Raw genomic sequence first — 17202 nt, 5'->3', positions numbered from 1 at the left:
GGAGGAGGAGGAGGATTGGGGCGTGGAACGGTGGCGAGCATGGGCGGGGAGGCGACGGCGGCGGAGGAGGATGGGGCATGGAGCGGCGGAGGCCCAGGTCGTACTTTGTTCGTTGGGCGGAGGTGCGGGGCGTGGTAAACGTCCTGTGCGGGGCATGCGTGCATGCGCGGCCGTGGGTTATTTTTTTCGAACGGGTGGGCTCGATCAAGTGGCTAATTGCGTGGCTTGCTGTGTTAAATACGGGAGGATTACAGACCGTCAGATATTATAGATGTACGGATATAATTGTTTGAATCTGCCTCTCTCTTTCTTTTATAGTGGTAGTAGATAATTATTGGCGCCGGTCGTTATATTTGACGCATGAGTAAGGACCCGCGGAGGAAGTTGATAGAGTTGCATGCGGCCGACATGCATGCAACTGCTCCTAGAGGAGCATGCATTTGAGTTTGATGTGCATCGAGGTCAAATGAATAATTGAGAGTTCACAATATTGTTACACGAAATAAAGTAGTTCAGTGGTAGTTAGCACTATCACAAAAATTAGGTAAACGTTTTGGGCCGGAGCGCCGGCAGAAGCGCTCCATCGGTTCGCTCCCGCTGACTTCCTTTTTTCACGCGCGAGACAGGCTGGCAACGCATGCTTGGTGGACCCAAACGTTTTCTTTCTTTATTTTTTTTTCTTTTTCTCTCCTTCTTCCTTCCACTTTCTGTCTGATCTCATCCCATCTCCCGCAGTACGAGCTCGCCGGCGTCAGCGGCGCGACCCCCTGCTGCTTTCATGAGCGCCACCTATCTGCCGTTGCAAGCATCTCCTCTCCCAAACAAAACCCAAAAGTTTCTGCTCCTCCATCGATGCTGCAATCGGCGACCTAAAAGCTACAATCAACGACGACAAAAGCTTCAACCAGAAGACGTTGGCGCGCCACCGGAGAGCAGCGGCCGCATCCTGGGACGGAGCAAGCCACAACTGGAGCTGCGACAGGGGCTCACAGGAAGTTGCAACCGGCGACCAAGTTTGCTGGAACCGGCAGGGAGTTTTGCTGGAACCACCCCCAAAAATGCTACCACCAGAGTTCGTCCTGCTGGAACATCGACATTTTTGCTACAATCGTAGCCTGTTTTTGCTACCACCAGTGACTTTTTTTGCTACATGCATGCACTGCGGTGTTGGCCGATGGCGGCGATGCATTTCTTTTGCTGCAACCGAAATGCTACCATCGCTTTTTGTTTTTGCTGGAACCAACGCCCACATTTTCTACCATCAGCTTTTGGTTTTGTGCGGAAAAACATATCGTTTGCTGCAAATCCATCTCCTGGTCACTACTTCCGTCAGTCGTTGTGGTAGCAAAAAAGCTCGCCGGTAGAAGCTTTTTGTCTTGTCGGGTGCAACAAATGAGGCGGACGCCAGCGTCGCCACAGAAAACACTCCAGCCGATGCACCAAAACTACATGCTGGTTCCAGCTTTTTATTTGCCGGTTGTAGCTAAACAAGAAACTGGTGTTGCAATCGGCAGCGACGATCGTCGATGATTTCACCCGTAAGTGGGAAATGCTTCAACCTGCATAGGAAAAGCTTCATCCTGCGGTGGAAAAAGCTTCAACAGGCATGAGGGAAAAGTTTCAAACAGTGGAAGAAAACTTCAAGCATGAAAAAGCTTCAACTTGGTGGTGCAAAAGCTTCAAGCGACGGCGGAAAAAGCTTCAAGCGGCATGGGGGGAAAGCTTCAACCTGCGAAAAAGCTACAACCATAGTGTGTGGGAGTTGCAACCGTGAACTATTTTTGCTGGAACCGGTGACCACGGCGAGCGAGAGGTGACCATGGCGAGCACGACGGTCACCGCGGCGAGCGGGAAACCATGAGGGTGGTGAGCTGGGACTCTGGTCAGGAGGTGCTGAAACCCGTGTCTCTGTGTTCTGGAACTGTTACTACAGCGAACTACGAGGTTGGATCGGTGTTTTATGCTGGAACCGTGGCTGCCTGGCGAGGATGGCAAGCAGCGGCTAGCTTGGGAAAGAAGTGGAAGGGAGCGGCGGCAAGCAAGTGGCGGCGCGCCGGCGCGGGGTCGTTGGGGTGGATATTACGGGCGCTGACGGGACGGGGAAAGAAGTGAAAGGCGAGAGACGGGGGAAGGAAAGGATGCGGAAGCCAGATCAGATGGCTGCGCTTCGCTGCATCGGGTGGCTACGGTGCGACCGGCCCAACTATTGGGCCGGCGTGCCGGCGCCTAATACTGTCCCAAAAATTATTAGGGCTTAGGTAGTAGAGCGTCGTGGGTCTTGCTATATATGGCCAGTTTTTTTTTTTGCGGGAATATATATATGCCCAGTTTGTTAAGGGCGAGATCAATTTTCCAACGAAAAACTAAAAGAAGATGATTTGAGCTGATGGTCAGACCCATCCATGCATTCTGCGTGGTTCCGATCGGTGTGCAGCCAGAATCTGCAGGCAATTATATTTGTGTACCTCAGTCTACGTCCGTCCCTTCTCCATCTGAGCCTTTAAATATACAGCCTATACAGACCAAATGGACTATCCAAACTGTTAGAAATAATCTTGAGCTGGTTTGCTTGCACAGGTGGTGTGAGTTAACTGAGTTTAGGTTGACTAGCTATCAGGACTTGTACACGTGTAGGTCTATGTTTCCTAGTCAGAGTAGGATTGCGAGTACTACTACGGATAGGTGATAGAGTCCATCACCGAGTCATGTTGAGTCAGGTGCTGCGTGCGTATATACGTGTATATAAGCACGGTAGTGCCGCAGTTTTGGATAAGCGAGGAGGAAAATAGAAAAGAAATAAACTTAGATCGAGCGAGCGTTTCGACGAGAGATCCATCGAGCCCCGCCCTAGCTTCCACACATCTCATCTACGTACGTAGTCCGCTCGCCTTTTTTTTATCCCCTCGTCATGAGGAGGGTCATGGCGGCGTCACCGCTGTTGCTGCTCTTGCTGGTGTCGCTGGTGTCGACGGCGGCCGCCACCAGCAACACATCGGAAAGCTGGGAGAGGAAGAGGAGCGAGGAGGAGACCCGGCAGATCTTCAGGGAGTGGAAGGCCATGCACGGCACGACCAACAGCTCCCTCGATGAGGAGGAGCAGCGCGCGTACACCATGTTCAAGCACAGGCTCGGCCTCATCGACCGGCAGTGGCATGACCAAGGCTACTCCGTCTTCTCCTGGGAGAGGGGGAGGAGCGAGGAGGAAACGCGCAAGATCTTCGCGGAGTGGAAGGCACGAAAACCAGTTACTACCTACAGCTCCATCGCCCACGAAGAGCACCGGTACACCATATTCAAGGAGGACCTGCGCAAAATCGACCAGCACAACGCTGGCTACGCCATCGGGGTCCACAATAACAACAGATGCCTCAACCAGTTTAGCCATCTCACCCAAGAGGAGTTCGAAGCCGTTTGCTGCGGGTTCTGGCCGGAGGAGCCGTCCGAGGCCAAATTACAGAGGATAGGCGAGATCCAGGAGCTGTTGCGGCAAGCATTTACCCTCCCTTAATTTAATTCTTGGTTGAAAGGGAATTTACTGGATTGCTTTTTTATTTGTCATCATGTATCTCCAATGTTTTCTATACCAACAAAAGTAGAGGATCTTTTTTAACACAAAAGTAGATGGTTTTCTCATAGATGAAGTTGTTAGGATATATATCTGCTCGCGCGCGCGCGCGCGGTGTGTGTGTGTGTGTGTGTGTTGGCTCATTGTAAAAACTATTTTACTAGAGTTGAGCAAAGTATTTGAAGTGTTTTAGCAACATCTGAATATTGCACATGGCTTCATTATGCAAGATAGGAGAAGGAGCAGAGGCTTATTCTTTCATGCAGGAATATACTGGTGCTGATTGGATTATATTCTTGCCTTGTTTAGGCGCATGGGACACACTACAGTGCTTCTATTTTTCATTTTGGTCATGCCCAGCGCCTCACCGAACTACTATTATTCTGGAAGACTTGCAAAAAGCTTCCAGCACATATTCACGGGGACGATAACAATTGGAGACATGGAGCAGAGCTATTCTCTTGTAAAACAGGAAGTTGTTGCCATCTTGAATTATGATATCGGTAATCAGAAAGCAGTTCCAACACTAGTACCTTATCGTTTTATCTCATTCTCAGAAAGAAAAAACTTGTTTGAACAATAAATAGTTGTAGTTTCCATGTATGTTTAATCATTGTATTTCTTTTCAATTAGCATGGCGACATTCTCCCCTCGGCAGTGGGCACTTTAAATGTTTTTAATCAATGTTCTGTTATAGCTATTATATCCGGACCTTCATGCATGAATCTGTTGATTTGGCCTGATACTTTGCACCAGGAATATTGTTCCAAGGTCAGGCTACGAACTCTTGTATACACTGCGAAGATGTTAAACAGTGTATAAATGGCTGTATAGAGTTACTGTATATCTCATGTATTGTATCCCTTGTATATGACACCGACACATGGTGTACATGCTAGCGTATACCGGGGAACCGGCCTCGCCAACGCGGTGGGCGAAACTAACTTCGCCGGCCTTCCGAAAGGGCAAGCAAAGGAGCTCGCTGCTCAAATCGCCTCCGGCGTTCAGGCAGTGCAGCTCTCTCGACGAGTACTGGAGAAGGACCAGGTAGAATTCCATGAGATGCGAAGGTATTTCACGGAAAACGTGACACCAGAATTATAGAGTTAGCCGTTAGTGAGTGAAATTTCCCATTATTTATAATGCTTATGTTAAGTGGTGCAACATCTGAACCTGAATAAGCGAAATACCCGTCGATGTAGCTAAAGATGCACATATACAGGAAGATCATCACTTTTTCCCAGATTGTGTAGCAATGTGTATCATTCAATATCCATGTGAGATATTTCAATTGTTGAGGCCAATGCAAAATGATTTCTCTCATGCATTATGCACCTATGATCTATGTGTGCATACTTATCTTGTGTCCTCACATTCATGTTAAAACATGAATTGGATGGAAGAAAGGAATAAGCACAAGAGGGTGATACGCATGCGGCACATTAAAGTTATGATGACTAATTCCTCATAACTTTTATCAGTTGCGTATGTGGAAAACGTTTTTGTAATGTACTTGCTGTTTAGAGTTTATCATGCTCTTCGCACCCCCATTTTGTTCATACTCATGCTTATGTGTGTATTACCATTCATTGATGCACAGACGAAACCCTCTATATAAACCCACGGGTGATTTCATTTGCTACTTGATTGCATGTTAAGATAGGTAGCTACCTAGTACCAACTAATTTTCTGCTTAGTTATTTCATTCCATGTTTTTATTTGTTTGTACTAATACATTCCCAATGTTGATGTGAGAAGTTGGAGGAAACCTAAATGAAACCAAAATACAGTTGTCTGGTTCCAAGGATGATGCGGATCCTGCTAGGCTTTTGCAGCGGCAGGGGCTGTCGAGGGCCTCAACATGATCAAGAATAACGACTTGTTGCCGCTATCTGTGAAGGACAACAAAGGGCTGCAAAAGCAACAACACTAGAATTTCCTCATGGGAGGATAGCCCATATCAGGGCAGGGTGGGAATGGCCACGGTGCAGACAAAATTGTTGTTATTGGGGGTTACTAGCTTAGCCCAAGCGGTGACACGCCGCGCCGGTCGATAAGTCGTGACTATGTAAACTATGGTCCAAACAATAAAGTAATAAATAGTTATTCACTATCAATTAAAGAGAGGCATAACAATATGTAAGAGAGTTGAAGATGACATCATCTATTATTACAATCATACGAATGGATGGTCACAAACAGAGCGATACATAATGGCACATCTCTAATAGTACACAATGGCACATATTCGAGTAGTAGTGTGCGCACTGCTTTGGGCCATATGTAAATGTAGAAATGATCTTCCCTTCAACAGACAAACATTAACCAACTTTTTGCAGGTTATCTTCAGAACGTCTACCTGGATCCGTACGTGGTCATTACTCAGCCCTGCGGATCACATGGAGCATATGACTTCTGAGTGCAGCCAATGGGAGACGGTCGCACGGGATACCTACAACCTATTTGAATGGCGATCCACGCTTAGGATAGGTGTTTAGACATCTTATCCTTTTTGTGCCGGTTGTGGCCTCTTTTTTCTTTTTGCCAGGTGTGGCTTTTTTATTCATTTGCTTTCTTGAACTTGAGACATGTTGTTGAACTTTGAACGCTTAATAAGAGGGCTGTGTGCATCATGAGTTGCAGAGGCCGGAGGTATCCTCCTTTAAAAAAAAGCAGTTCACCCATATGTACTGCAGTAAGAAGTCACAAAGATCATTCTGGTATAGCCTCCTATGGGATTACTTTCCATGTTAACCACACCTTACGTTTTTACCGGCGGGGCGCAACTGCATCCATGGGAACACGTGGTCACACCCATATCATGCGCCGTGTCAGTTATCATGCAAAAGGTAGCAACGTAAGAAATAAACCGATCTAACTCTACCCCCACTCAATAACCAAACATGGATCACCCATCAACAAACAATTGGTAATCCACCCCAACGTGACAGCCATAGACTAGTCCAAAAAACTCAACGCACAAAAACCTCTTCAAAAATAGAGGATCAAAGATAACACAGATTCATCAAATGGTAAAATAAATTTTAGTCAAATAAATATAAATTTTAAATAATAACAAAATGGGAAAATCATGCAGCACAAATAAAAAAATGGTATATGATTAAAGTACAAAATGTAAAACATTTTTCACTAACTAAATGAAGAAATTGTGTAATCAACTAATTAAATAGTGAGTCAAAGATAGACAGATTCATCAAAGTGGTAGAATAAAATTTAGACCGATAATTAAATACCAATTTTAGGTGATAGCAAGATGCGAAAATCATGCATCACAAGTAAACCAAATTTACTGGTTATGATTTCAGTATAAAATGTTTGTAGAAGTTATTCACTGACTAAATGAAGCAATTGTATAACCAGTTAAGTACAAATTGGCATTGTACAATCAGTTGTATCAAATAGTAATACAATCATATTATGTGAGAAATTAATATTTAGTGTCGAGGAGATCCATCAATGCTTACGACAAACTGGAGATCAGTCCCAGATTTGGGGAAAAACTATGTCAAAAAACTACATCTTATACCAGTTTCTTTAACGAAGACCATATGTGTCCAAGATGGACTAATTATCTAAACACTAAGAACGAAATTTCATCTTTGTTCTACAGCTAAATCGAGTTCAAAATTCTGAAGTTAATCTTATGATCAATGAGGAACTACTTGTGAAATCACACAACTCACTGCAATATCATGGCATACCAACTCCAGATGTTTGTACTTGCCTGTTGCAGAACACAAAACCAATAGAAAAACATAAGTAAATCTTAATCATTGAATGAGCAGCTAGAAGTGAAAATCTTATATTTAAGCTTGAGAGAGAAAGGCTCCACACGGTGCTTATGAGCATTATATATCTATTCATCTTGTCGAACAAACAAACAAAAACCTTCATAGTGCTAATGATACAATGCTAGCAATCTGCATACGGTCACTATTAATTGTAAAATATTTTATGTAAGCAAAAAAATACCTCCGGAAGAGAAAGGCCCCTTTTAAGAGGGAATTGCATTTGCATATCATCTCCGTAATCACCTTGACAAAACAAAAGCAACAATCTTAGCTGATGGTGTTTGTTAAAGTAGTACTAATCAAAAGCACACTGATGAGCTGACCCAGCAGGTTGCTACCTGAGAACTTGGTCCTACTACCGTGATTGGCAAAAGCTAGCTAACTAACCAAACACATGTCACACACTGAATTATCCTTCCTAGGTATTACTGCTCCAGATTGTCCGTCGCTCCCGACCAATCTCTGGGTTCCCATCGTATAGCGGATGCCGCATCATTGCACAACATGTTTGGCAACTGAAGATTATCGATTCATTATACATTGTGCAGAGCTGCGCCCACCTAGTCGCCATTGTGACAGGGGCAGTGGCACTGTTCGCTCCCGTGACCATGCACGGCCGCCCTGCACTCCCGTCCAGTGCCGGCTGCTAGCATCGCGTCGATGTTGGCGTCTCGGAGGCTCGCAAGCAGACGCACCGGCGGCTGGCGTTGTTCGTGGCTTCTCCAGTCCCCGCCGCCGAGGCAGGCGACTCTGAGGCGCCGCCACGGCGAGCTGTCGTTGCCGAGCTGCTGGCAGTTTCTCGGCGTCCAGTACATCTGCATGCTCCGGCAGCCACTACACAAGAGAATGAGATTGACCATGTGATCGGAAAAGGCACGTTTCATACTCTGCTGCGAGTTATACCCAAAACTATCACATTATGGGTTAGGATAACAGATCAGTACCACATTTGAGTCAAAGCACAAAAAACTATCAACAATGAGGTTAATCTGTAACGCTGAGCACTGATAGTCGAATTTACTCACGAAAACAGCGAAACCGACATGTGGGGCCCACATGTCGGGACGATGTGGCATGCCTATCTGGACAATTTGCTGAGGTGGACATAGGTCCCATCTGTCATCCTCACGCACCTCCTCCTTCCTTCTCTCTGTCTTTTTTCTCTCTTCAACCAGTGAACACAGAAGACTTTGCCAGTGGCCATGCTCAGGCTGGACCCATGCCTCCGCCGCCATGGTCGGCCGCCACGGTCGTCCCCGCCGGCAGCCCAACGCCTGACAAGACGCTGCGTCCCCCGCCATCAACCTCCTCCTCTCTTCCAGGCCGCTCCGGCGATGCGCGCCTCGCCCCGAGCAAGACCACTCGGGCCGGTTGCCTTGCCGGCCGCCGCTCGCTCCGGATGTGGACGCCCGCAACCCCGCTTCCATGGATCTGGTGCCCAAGACCCGTACGGCGTCCGCATCGGCCGCCGCAGTCCACACCCCCACGGAGCCCATAGCAGCTCCTCCCTGATCCGTGGTCACCGCCGGCGACCATTCTCATGGCGAGAGACCACTCCAAGCCCCACCACCTTGTCTGGGAGCACCGGAATGCCTCCTTGAGCACCCCTACTGGAGTTTTTGGACCCGGACGTCCAAAATTGGCCACGCCGCGGTCGTCTTCTTCACGTCCGACCACCAACGTGCCTCGATCTCCTGCTCCGGTGAATCCCTGTGCCTCGCAGCTAGTCCCTAGGCTTCGACGCGTCCTCTTGATGCCTTTGCCGCCAACACCGACAAGCTGCGAGTCCCCAAGCCGTCTTCCTCGCCTCACCATGCTTCGTCGGCCGCTGCCGCTAACGAGGACGTTGCTCCAGTGCTACCTCCCCGCGTCCGAGCACGCATACGTGCTGAAGGTGAGCACCGTGCCCCTTTCCCGCGCCATGGCATGCTGTGCCTTCGTCAGTGACTAGAGGATGAACGCACGGAAGGCGCTTGATGGAATGCCTGATAGAAAGAATGTTGTCAAGAAGATGACCCTCTAGTCATTGACAGGTGGGGCCCAAGTCTCATTTGCCACATCAGTCGGTCAAAGTTTTTGGTCTTCGCCACGTCAGCCCGACAAGTGGGGCCAACCTGTCAGTTTCACTGTTTCCGTGAGCTTATCGGAGAATTAGTGCTCGGAGTTATATGTTAGGCGCAGAGTTGGTGGTTTTTTGTGCCCTGACTAAAATGTAGTACCAAGTTGTTACCCTAGCCCATAATGTGGTGGTTTTGGATAAATAACTCCTCTACTGCGGAGATAGAAAAAGCACGTTGCGGTATTAAGAACTATTCCCTCCGTACCTTGAAGAAGATGATGATCCAATGCTCGTCGAGCGCTAGCGGAGACGCCTCATGCAGCGGCGAAGAGTCGATGGAGAGCGGTCCAGCGCACCCACGATCCAGCGCCTACGATCGTGCGTGCGAAGAGTCGGATGCTCGTGCGTGCCTACGATCCAGCGCACCCACGCGGAATAGGTTCTTGGGGAGGCATCAGCCACACAAGGACACAAGGTACACACCCAAGAACGTCGTCCAGGCAGGACTTCATGGTGCTGGCCGCAAGCTCTCCACGCACTGGCGGCGGGGTTGGGATGCCTCCCGAGCTGCCATCCAGCCGATGGGTCGCTGCATGTTGCCTTCCTCGTTGTCTCCAGAAGAGGTAGAATCCAGGATTCGATGCGCCGCGGGGCATCCCGAAGACCGAAGTTGTGCCATCCAGCGTGCATCGGGACACAAGGCGGGCGGCGCGCCGGGCCGCTGACCAGCGATGCGGCGGTAAGCCTAGAAAGGTGGCAGGGCGTCCCGGAGCTGTAGTCCAGCCTGCAGCGGAACACAAGGCGGGTGGTGAGTCGGAGTCGTCGGTTAGCGATGCAGCGGGCAGCCCTCCCAGCTCTCCGGGAGGTGCTACTACTTGTGCATGTGCGCTGGGAGGAAGGGCCGGGCAGTGGCTGAGCCTTTATAGAACGGCACAGCGGTGGAACGATTTGACGGGAGGTTTCTAGAGAATGCAACATAGACGGTTTAGCGACACACGTCGACACATTATCTGACAAACCCATCGAACAGCGGCGCCAGGGCCGGCCCTGGGGAGGGGCAGGGGGGGCGGCCTCCCCGGGCCCCCAAAATTCAGGGGCCCCCTATGGCCCATGCTGCAGACGCGCGTAGGGAGCAGCAGGTCGATCGATCGATTTGTTTCCTCGGAAAAGCTAGCGAGCGAGGCAGCCAGCGGTTCATTCACATAAAAAAGGAGAGGGATCACGTGAAAAAAGGATCAGCGATTGATCCGATTCTGACGGTTCCCTTCCTATTCTGTTCCATCACGCAGACGCAGCCCTAGGCCGCCGACGCTCGATGCCGTACATGTATTCCAGCCTCTCAGTCGTCCCCTGGTAATTTCCTTAATAATCCGGTTATGTACGCGGCAGATTTCAATTCTGGGGATCCATCATCACGCCCCTTTGGCCTTTGCTCAGTTGATCTTCTCTCAATCCTCTGCAGACTCCAAGCGCTACACTGCTGCTGTGCTTTATAGGCAAACACACTGAAGTTCGATCGTCAGGATTCAGGAACCGAGGTATATATTCATATAATGTTGATACAATAAATTCTATGGTTGCATAGTCGGCACCGTTCAACGATTGATCATTGATGCAACAAACTGTTTTGTTTTCAGCATTGTGTGTGTTAATCATGTCGTCTAGCAACTGGACAAATTCATCTGGTAGCCATAAAAGAAAAACGAAGAAGGAAGTGGATAAATTGATACAATCAGAGCGCACACATATTCACAATTTTTTCAAGAAGAGTGATATTGGTGCTTCCACTACTTTGATAAACCCAGATGACTAGTAGGTGATCGTTGCCATTCGGGAAGAGCAACAGACTAATGGGAATTCGGAAGAAGAAAATGTCGAGACCAACATCAGCGAGAACAAAGTAAGTTGCTCGGTAATTCATCAGATGCATAGGCACAATTTGCTACTGTTGATGAAATTTTCGGGCATATGAGAGAAGTACTCATCGGCCGAAAGAAGCTTTTCGAAGTTATACCAATATATCTGCTTATTGCATCTTATTTACTGTCCCTGTGACGGCCACATCGGCCAAAAAAAGCTTTTCGAAGTTGAAATAATTGAAGAATTATTTGAGATCAACAATAACTCAAGAGAGATTAAATGGTTTGGCTACATTATGCATGGAGAAGAAATTAATGGATGAGATTGACATCGACCCCATCATAAGTGACTTTGCATCAAGGAGTGTTAGAAGATTTTTTTAAGGTAATTTCAGAGTATAAATTACTGGATAATCATACTGATTTTGGATGCATTTAAATGTTAAATGTTATTTGTAACGCTATATATAAGTATATTCATTGATGTTGCTATGATGTGTATATTAAGGGCCCCGAGTTTTAGGTTCCCCCCGGGCCCCCAAAAACTCAGGACCGGCCCTGAGCGGCGCCCAAAACAAGCAAAACCTTTCAGCCCAAGACACGTACAGAAGACATAGTCAAATTCACTGCATGCACCATGCACAAACACATGCATGCAATCATCCAGAGAAAAAGCTTGATGATAGTAGTCAAATCGAACCCATAAATTGCACGTGAACCGATGAGCTACAAAGAGTATGTTGGATATCTCATCCTAAACTGCTAAAGCCACCAAAATTGTACCCTACCATATCCCCCGGTAAATAAGGTGTCGCGTTTCCATTGATCTGTTTTTCACTGATAGAAAAAAGTTAAAAAAATCCAGGTAAAATAAACCTGGCCAGGTTTAGTATATTGGGGGTTATGAGCGCCCCCCTACAATGAAACCGCCCTAATGCAGGTAACCGGTGGTGGTGGGTGTTGATAGCAGCGAGTGAAAGGAAATACTATTAAATAAAAGGAAAGTCTTGACTCTTGAGAGAGCCCTACAAGAGCAACATCTCCCACTAGGTATTGCTAGTCAGATACGGGACAGAGGAGAGGTATAGTGATGGAAGGCTGAACGATAGCATTAACTTCTGATTAATTAAGAATTCTTGGGGCATCCGGTGAGGGACGGGTGATACATACATTCGCCTTGAGCGGAGATATGAAAAAGATGAAGGGTTATGTATGTCGCATTCTAATGTTGGATCCGCTGAACGCGGTGTATCCTGTAATGCTTGAGTATTAGTCCTAGCTAGCGGATCCTATCAACTATATATGGGGGTTAAATCTCCTAGCTAATTTGTTGTCATGTGAGATATAATTTCATTTGCTGTCATATTATATACTATTTATTATTATTCCGCCCCGTATATAGAAGAGCATGCATGTGTAAAGCATACGTGCGCCCAAACCTGAAGAATTGGCAATTTAACATTGAAATGGAACTGAAAACATTGAGAATGACAAAACTTCATAGATGCCATACCAGCTTGCCACTAAGTCGGATATATATGATGTGCACCAATAAGTCAGCTTGCCACTAAGTGTACTATATTTAGTTTAGAAATCCATAGTAATAAAGCAAGATCAAGTATTTATGTTCTTAGCACATTCAAACAGTATAACTAGGCTATATCGGGGGCGGCCAGGCGAACACCACACCCGCGTTGCGGGAGCCCAGCATCGTTGCGAGATGGATTGGACCGACGCCTGAGGAGACCGGAGGTGGCCGCCTTTTCCGGGTTGGACTTGGTCACGCTTTCTCCACACCACACCTCCTTCCCCTCGTCTCTCTGCCGCCAGCCTCATCCTCACCGTGCGGCCTCGTCTGCTTCGCCCATGGATCTCTGTCTGGATCTGTGTGACCTTTGCCCCAAGACCTCCCCATACCTCTCCTCTTCTCTTCCGCTTGCTGCCGCCCGCCGCTGGCTCGGATCCACTGTCTGCGGCCGTCCCGCCGTGCCGGCGCCCCGGCGTCGTGAAGTCTTCGTCCAGCCATACGTCCTGGTAGGCGCCGATCTCGTCCACAAGATGTCATCTTCTTCATCGCCTTTGATCTACGATGGGTGTGGATGGTCGCCGCATGATGGGCCGCTTCTTCATCCACATGCGCTACTTTGTGCTGGAGACCCACCCAGCTGCAGTCGTATTTCAAGCATAAGCCTCCGCACAAGATGCCCAAGCTCCCCATGAAGTCCCTCCATATCGATGGCAACTGCAGGGTTGAGCAGTGGCGGATCTTCTGGGCAGGCTTAAACAAGCTTGAGTCTGCCCTCCATCGATGCCAAATTTTTTTTAGTACTAGTTTCAAACTTCCAGGCCTAGCCCAGCCACTCAATAGTCCTTTCCAGCACATCAATTCCCAGAGCAGAGAAACGTGCGCACGCTCCTTCCTCCATCTCGTGCAGTCGCTCGCTTGTCCCACCCGAGCCGCTCCCTTCTGCGCAGGTGCCCTAGCCGCCGCCGGTCGCCGGACCCCTCCTTCGCGCCGCCGCCGGTCGCCGGACCTCTCCTTTTTGCCGCCGGTCGCCGGACCCCTCCTTCGTGCCGCCGCCGGTCGCTGGACCTCTCTTTTGCGCCGCCGCCGGCCCACCTCCTCAAGTCGGCGCCCGGACTGCTCTCCCCTAATCTGGTCACTTTCCGCTCCCCAAAACGGCGCCTGCATCTCCATCTGACCCGTGCCCTCCCCAATGTGGCCGTGGAATAGAGGAGGGGGCAAAGTTGGTTGCTGGGCGCCTGGGCCATCCGAGCTGCTGCGCCATCCGGCTATTGCTCGCTGCTCTACTCGACAGCTCCTGAACGGCTGAACCTGAAGGTTGTATTCTGTAGTCTGTAGTTCTATACTCTGTAGCTAGCTATTTGGGTTCCTATTTGGCTACTAATTCATGCTAATGAACTAATGGTAGCTAGCTGTTAATAGTGGTTAGTTAAACTGTTCAAGTACTAGAGAAGATAACCAATATAGCTAGCTGTGTATATAAGATTAACCCAGTACTAATCATCATTCTTGTTTGTAGAAATGAAGAGAAAAAAACTTTGCACAGCTAGTTTGCAAGCAATTCAAATGCTCCCCTTGTTGTTTCTGAACCCAATGCTCCTCCAGATGATGTTGTTGTTCAACCAGCCCCTCTTGAGAACATAATTCATCCTACTCCAACAAATGAGAGCATTAATCCCTCAACCGATGTCGATGAGAGCACTATTCGCCATGCAAATGAGAGTACCAATCCCCCAACTAATGAGAGCACAAACCAACTAATTCCATCCAAGTCAGATTTTTGGTGATCCGGCTGATCGAATACCAATAGAAGATTATGCCCCTGAAATTCGAAGTGAAGTGAGGAGAGCTTATTTGTTGAAACAAAGAAACAAAGCTATCAGGCATAAATTTGAAGTGGGATTGGACGGTAAAATTTGGAGATCCTTTCAACCACAATGGCTAGATAAGTTTGATTGGTTGGAATATAGTGTGAAAAAGGAGGCTGCCTTTTGTTTCCCTTGTTTTCTTTTCAAGAATCCATCACAAGCAGCTAGATTTGGCAATGATGTATTTACAGTAGATGGTTACAAGCGTTGGAAAACTGCTTTGGGAAATTTTAAGAAACATGTTGGTGGTCCATCTAGTTACCACAACATTGTTGTGGGCTTATGTGTTGATTTCAACAATCAAAGGGCCAATGTGGCTACCAGAATGCGAGTTTACAATAAAGAGGCTGATATAAAATATGAAATCCGCTTGACTGCATCATTGGATTGTGCAAGGTAGCTCATAGCTCAAGGGGAAGCTTTTCGTGGACATGATGAATCTTCCAATTCCACCAACAAAGGCAATTTCAGGGAGTTCTTGGACTAGTATAAGGACAAGAATAAGGATGTGAAAGATGCATTTGATAAGGGGCAAGGCAATGCACTTATGATATGTCTAGATATTCAAAAAGACCTTGCTACATGTTGTGCATTGGAGGTAACCGAAGTCATCAAGGATGAGCTTGGAGATAAGAAATTCTCGATACTTATTGATGAGGCTGGAGATTGCTCAATAAAGGAGGAAATGGCAATAATTTTGAGGTAATGCATACGAATTTCTGTCTTTAACTTGTAGCTTCCCAAACTTGCATAGTCATTGTTCATTTCTATCTTTTAATTTGTATCTTCCCAAATGTGCAGATTTTTAGATGATCACGGAGAACTTCAAGAGAGATTTCTTGCTATTAAGCACATCACAGATTGTACATCTGCCGGAATTAAAGAAGCATTGGTTCATGTGTTGGAGTACCATGGCCTGCCTATTAATATGCTACGTGGACAGGGTTACGACGGGGCTTCAAATACGAGAGGTGAATTCAACGGTTTGCAAAAGCTAATTCGTGATGAGAGTCCATATGCTTTCTTTGTTCACTGCTTTGCCCATCAGTTGCAGTTAGTGGTTGTCACAGTGGCTGAGTGTTGTCCAGTTATTGCTGATTTTTTCAACTACCTTCCCTTGATAGTGACTCAGGTGGGTTCATCTTGCAAAAGGAAGGATGCATTGCTTGCAAAACATCAAGACAACTTGATAGAAATGATGGAAAATTGTAAGATATCATCTAGAACTGGGTTACATCAAGAAACTAACCAAGCTAGACCAGGAGCTACTCGTTGGGGCTCACATCTTGGAACCTTGCTTTGTATGTACACAATGTGGAATGCAGTGGTGGATGTGCTTGCAATTGTGGTTGACGATGCCCGGGAACACACTTCTCAAGGTGGAGCTTCAGGTTTGATCATACAGATGGAATGCTTCCAGTTTGTGTTCATCATGCTATTCTTAATAAACTTGTTGAGCATCACTAATTTGCTATCACAAGCTTTGCAAAGAAAGAAACAAGATGTTGTTAAAGCCATGCGTTTGATCTTGGATGTGAAAGAAGCTTTGCAAAATATGAGGGACAATGGGTATGAGTCATTATGCGACCAAGCAAACAACTTCTGTGAGGAACATGGCATTGAGGTGCCAAATATGGATGATCTTGTAGGAGCTATGGGGCAATCTGTTCGCAGCAAGAAAAAGGTGACTCGACATCATTATTTCAAGGTTAGCATATTCAATGTTGCTCTTGATGCAACTCTCACCGAGATGAATCACCGATTCAATGAAGTTAACACCGAGTTAGTGGATTGCATGTCTTGCCTTACTCCAACAAACAACTTCTCAATGTTTAATGTTGAAAAACTTATTCGACTTGCTGAAATTTATGCTGAGGATTTTACACAAGCTGAACAGTTGTTGCTAAGAACTCAACTTCCTACATTCCTTACCAATATTAGGAGAAGTGATGAATTTGATGGATGTTCGGATGTTTCCACCCTTGCTCGGTTGATGGTTCAAACAACAAAACACAGAACTTTCCAATTGGTATATCGCCTCATCGAGTTGACATTGATTCTTCCAGTGGCAATTTCCTCGGTTGAGTGAATACTTTCAGCAATGAAGATCACTAAAACTGATTTGCGCAATAAGATATCAGACGATTGGCTCAATGATTTAATGGTGTGCTATTGCGAGAAAAGGATATTCAAAAGTATCCCCGATGATCAAATTATGATACGATTCCAGAAAATGAAAGATCGCAATGGACACTTGCCTCGTGAGTACAATGTGATCCATGTATGAGAACAAAGTTTGGACTTTGGTTGACTTGCCCGATGATCGGCAAGCAATTGAGAATAAATGGATCTGCAAGAGGAAGACGGACGCTGATAGTAGTGTTACTATCTACAAAGCTAGAATTGACGCAAAAGGTTTTCGACAAGTTCAAGGTGTTGACTACGATGAGAGCTTCTCACTCGTATCTATGCTTGAGTCTGTCCGAATCATGTTAGTAATTGCCGCATTTTATG

The 17202-nt window shown here is 46.9% G+C and overlaps 1 protein-coding gene and 1 pseudogene across 1 annotated transcript; both read left to right on the top strand.

The window, feature by feature from the left end:
• The first annotated feature begins 2920 nt into the window (after positions 1-2920).
• LOC119273052 (oryzain alpha chain-like) lies at positions 2921-3508 on the top strand. Its single transcript, XM_037554359.1, has one exon. The coding sequence runs from the start codon at positions 2921-2923 to the stop codon at positions 3506-3508; it is 588 nt and encodes a 195-aa protein (XP_037410256.1).
• Positions 3509-13161: 9653 nt separating this feature from the next.
• On the top strand, positions 13162-16975 carry LOC119273050 (annotated as a pseudogene).
• Positions 16976-17202: the final 227 nt, after the last annotated feature.

The sequence above is a fragment of the Triticum dicoccoides genome, chromosome 3A (genome assembly GCF_002162155.2).
Source record: "Triticum dicoccoides isolate Atlit2015 ecotype Zavitan chromosome 3A, WEW_v2.0, whole genome shotgun sequence".
Lineage (NCBI taxonomy): Eukaryota > Viridiplantae > Streptophyta > Magnoliopsida > Poales > Poaceae > Triticum > Triticum dicoccoides.
The sequence above is the reverse complement of the archived record's forward strand: the minus strand, read 5'-3'. Positions and strand labels throughout refer to the sequence as shown.

Coding starts and splice junctions, on each gene's coding strand:
- LOC119273052 (XM_037554359.1), top strand. CDS start 2,921: ATGGCGGCGTCACCGCTGTTGCTGCTCTTGCTGGTGTCGCTGGTGTCG.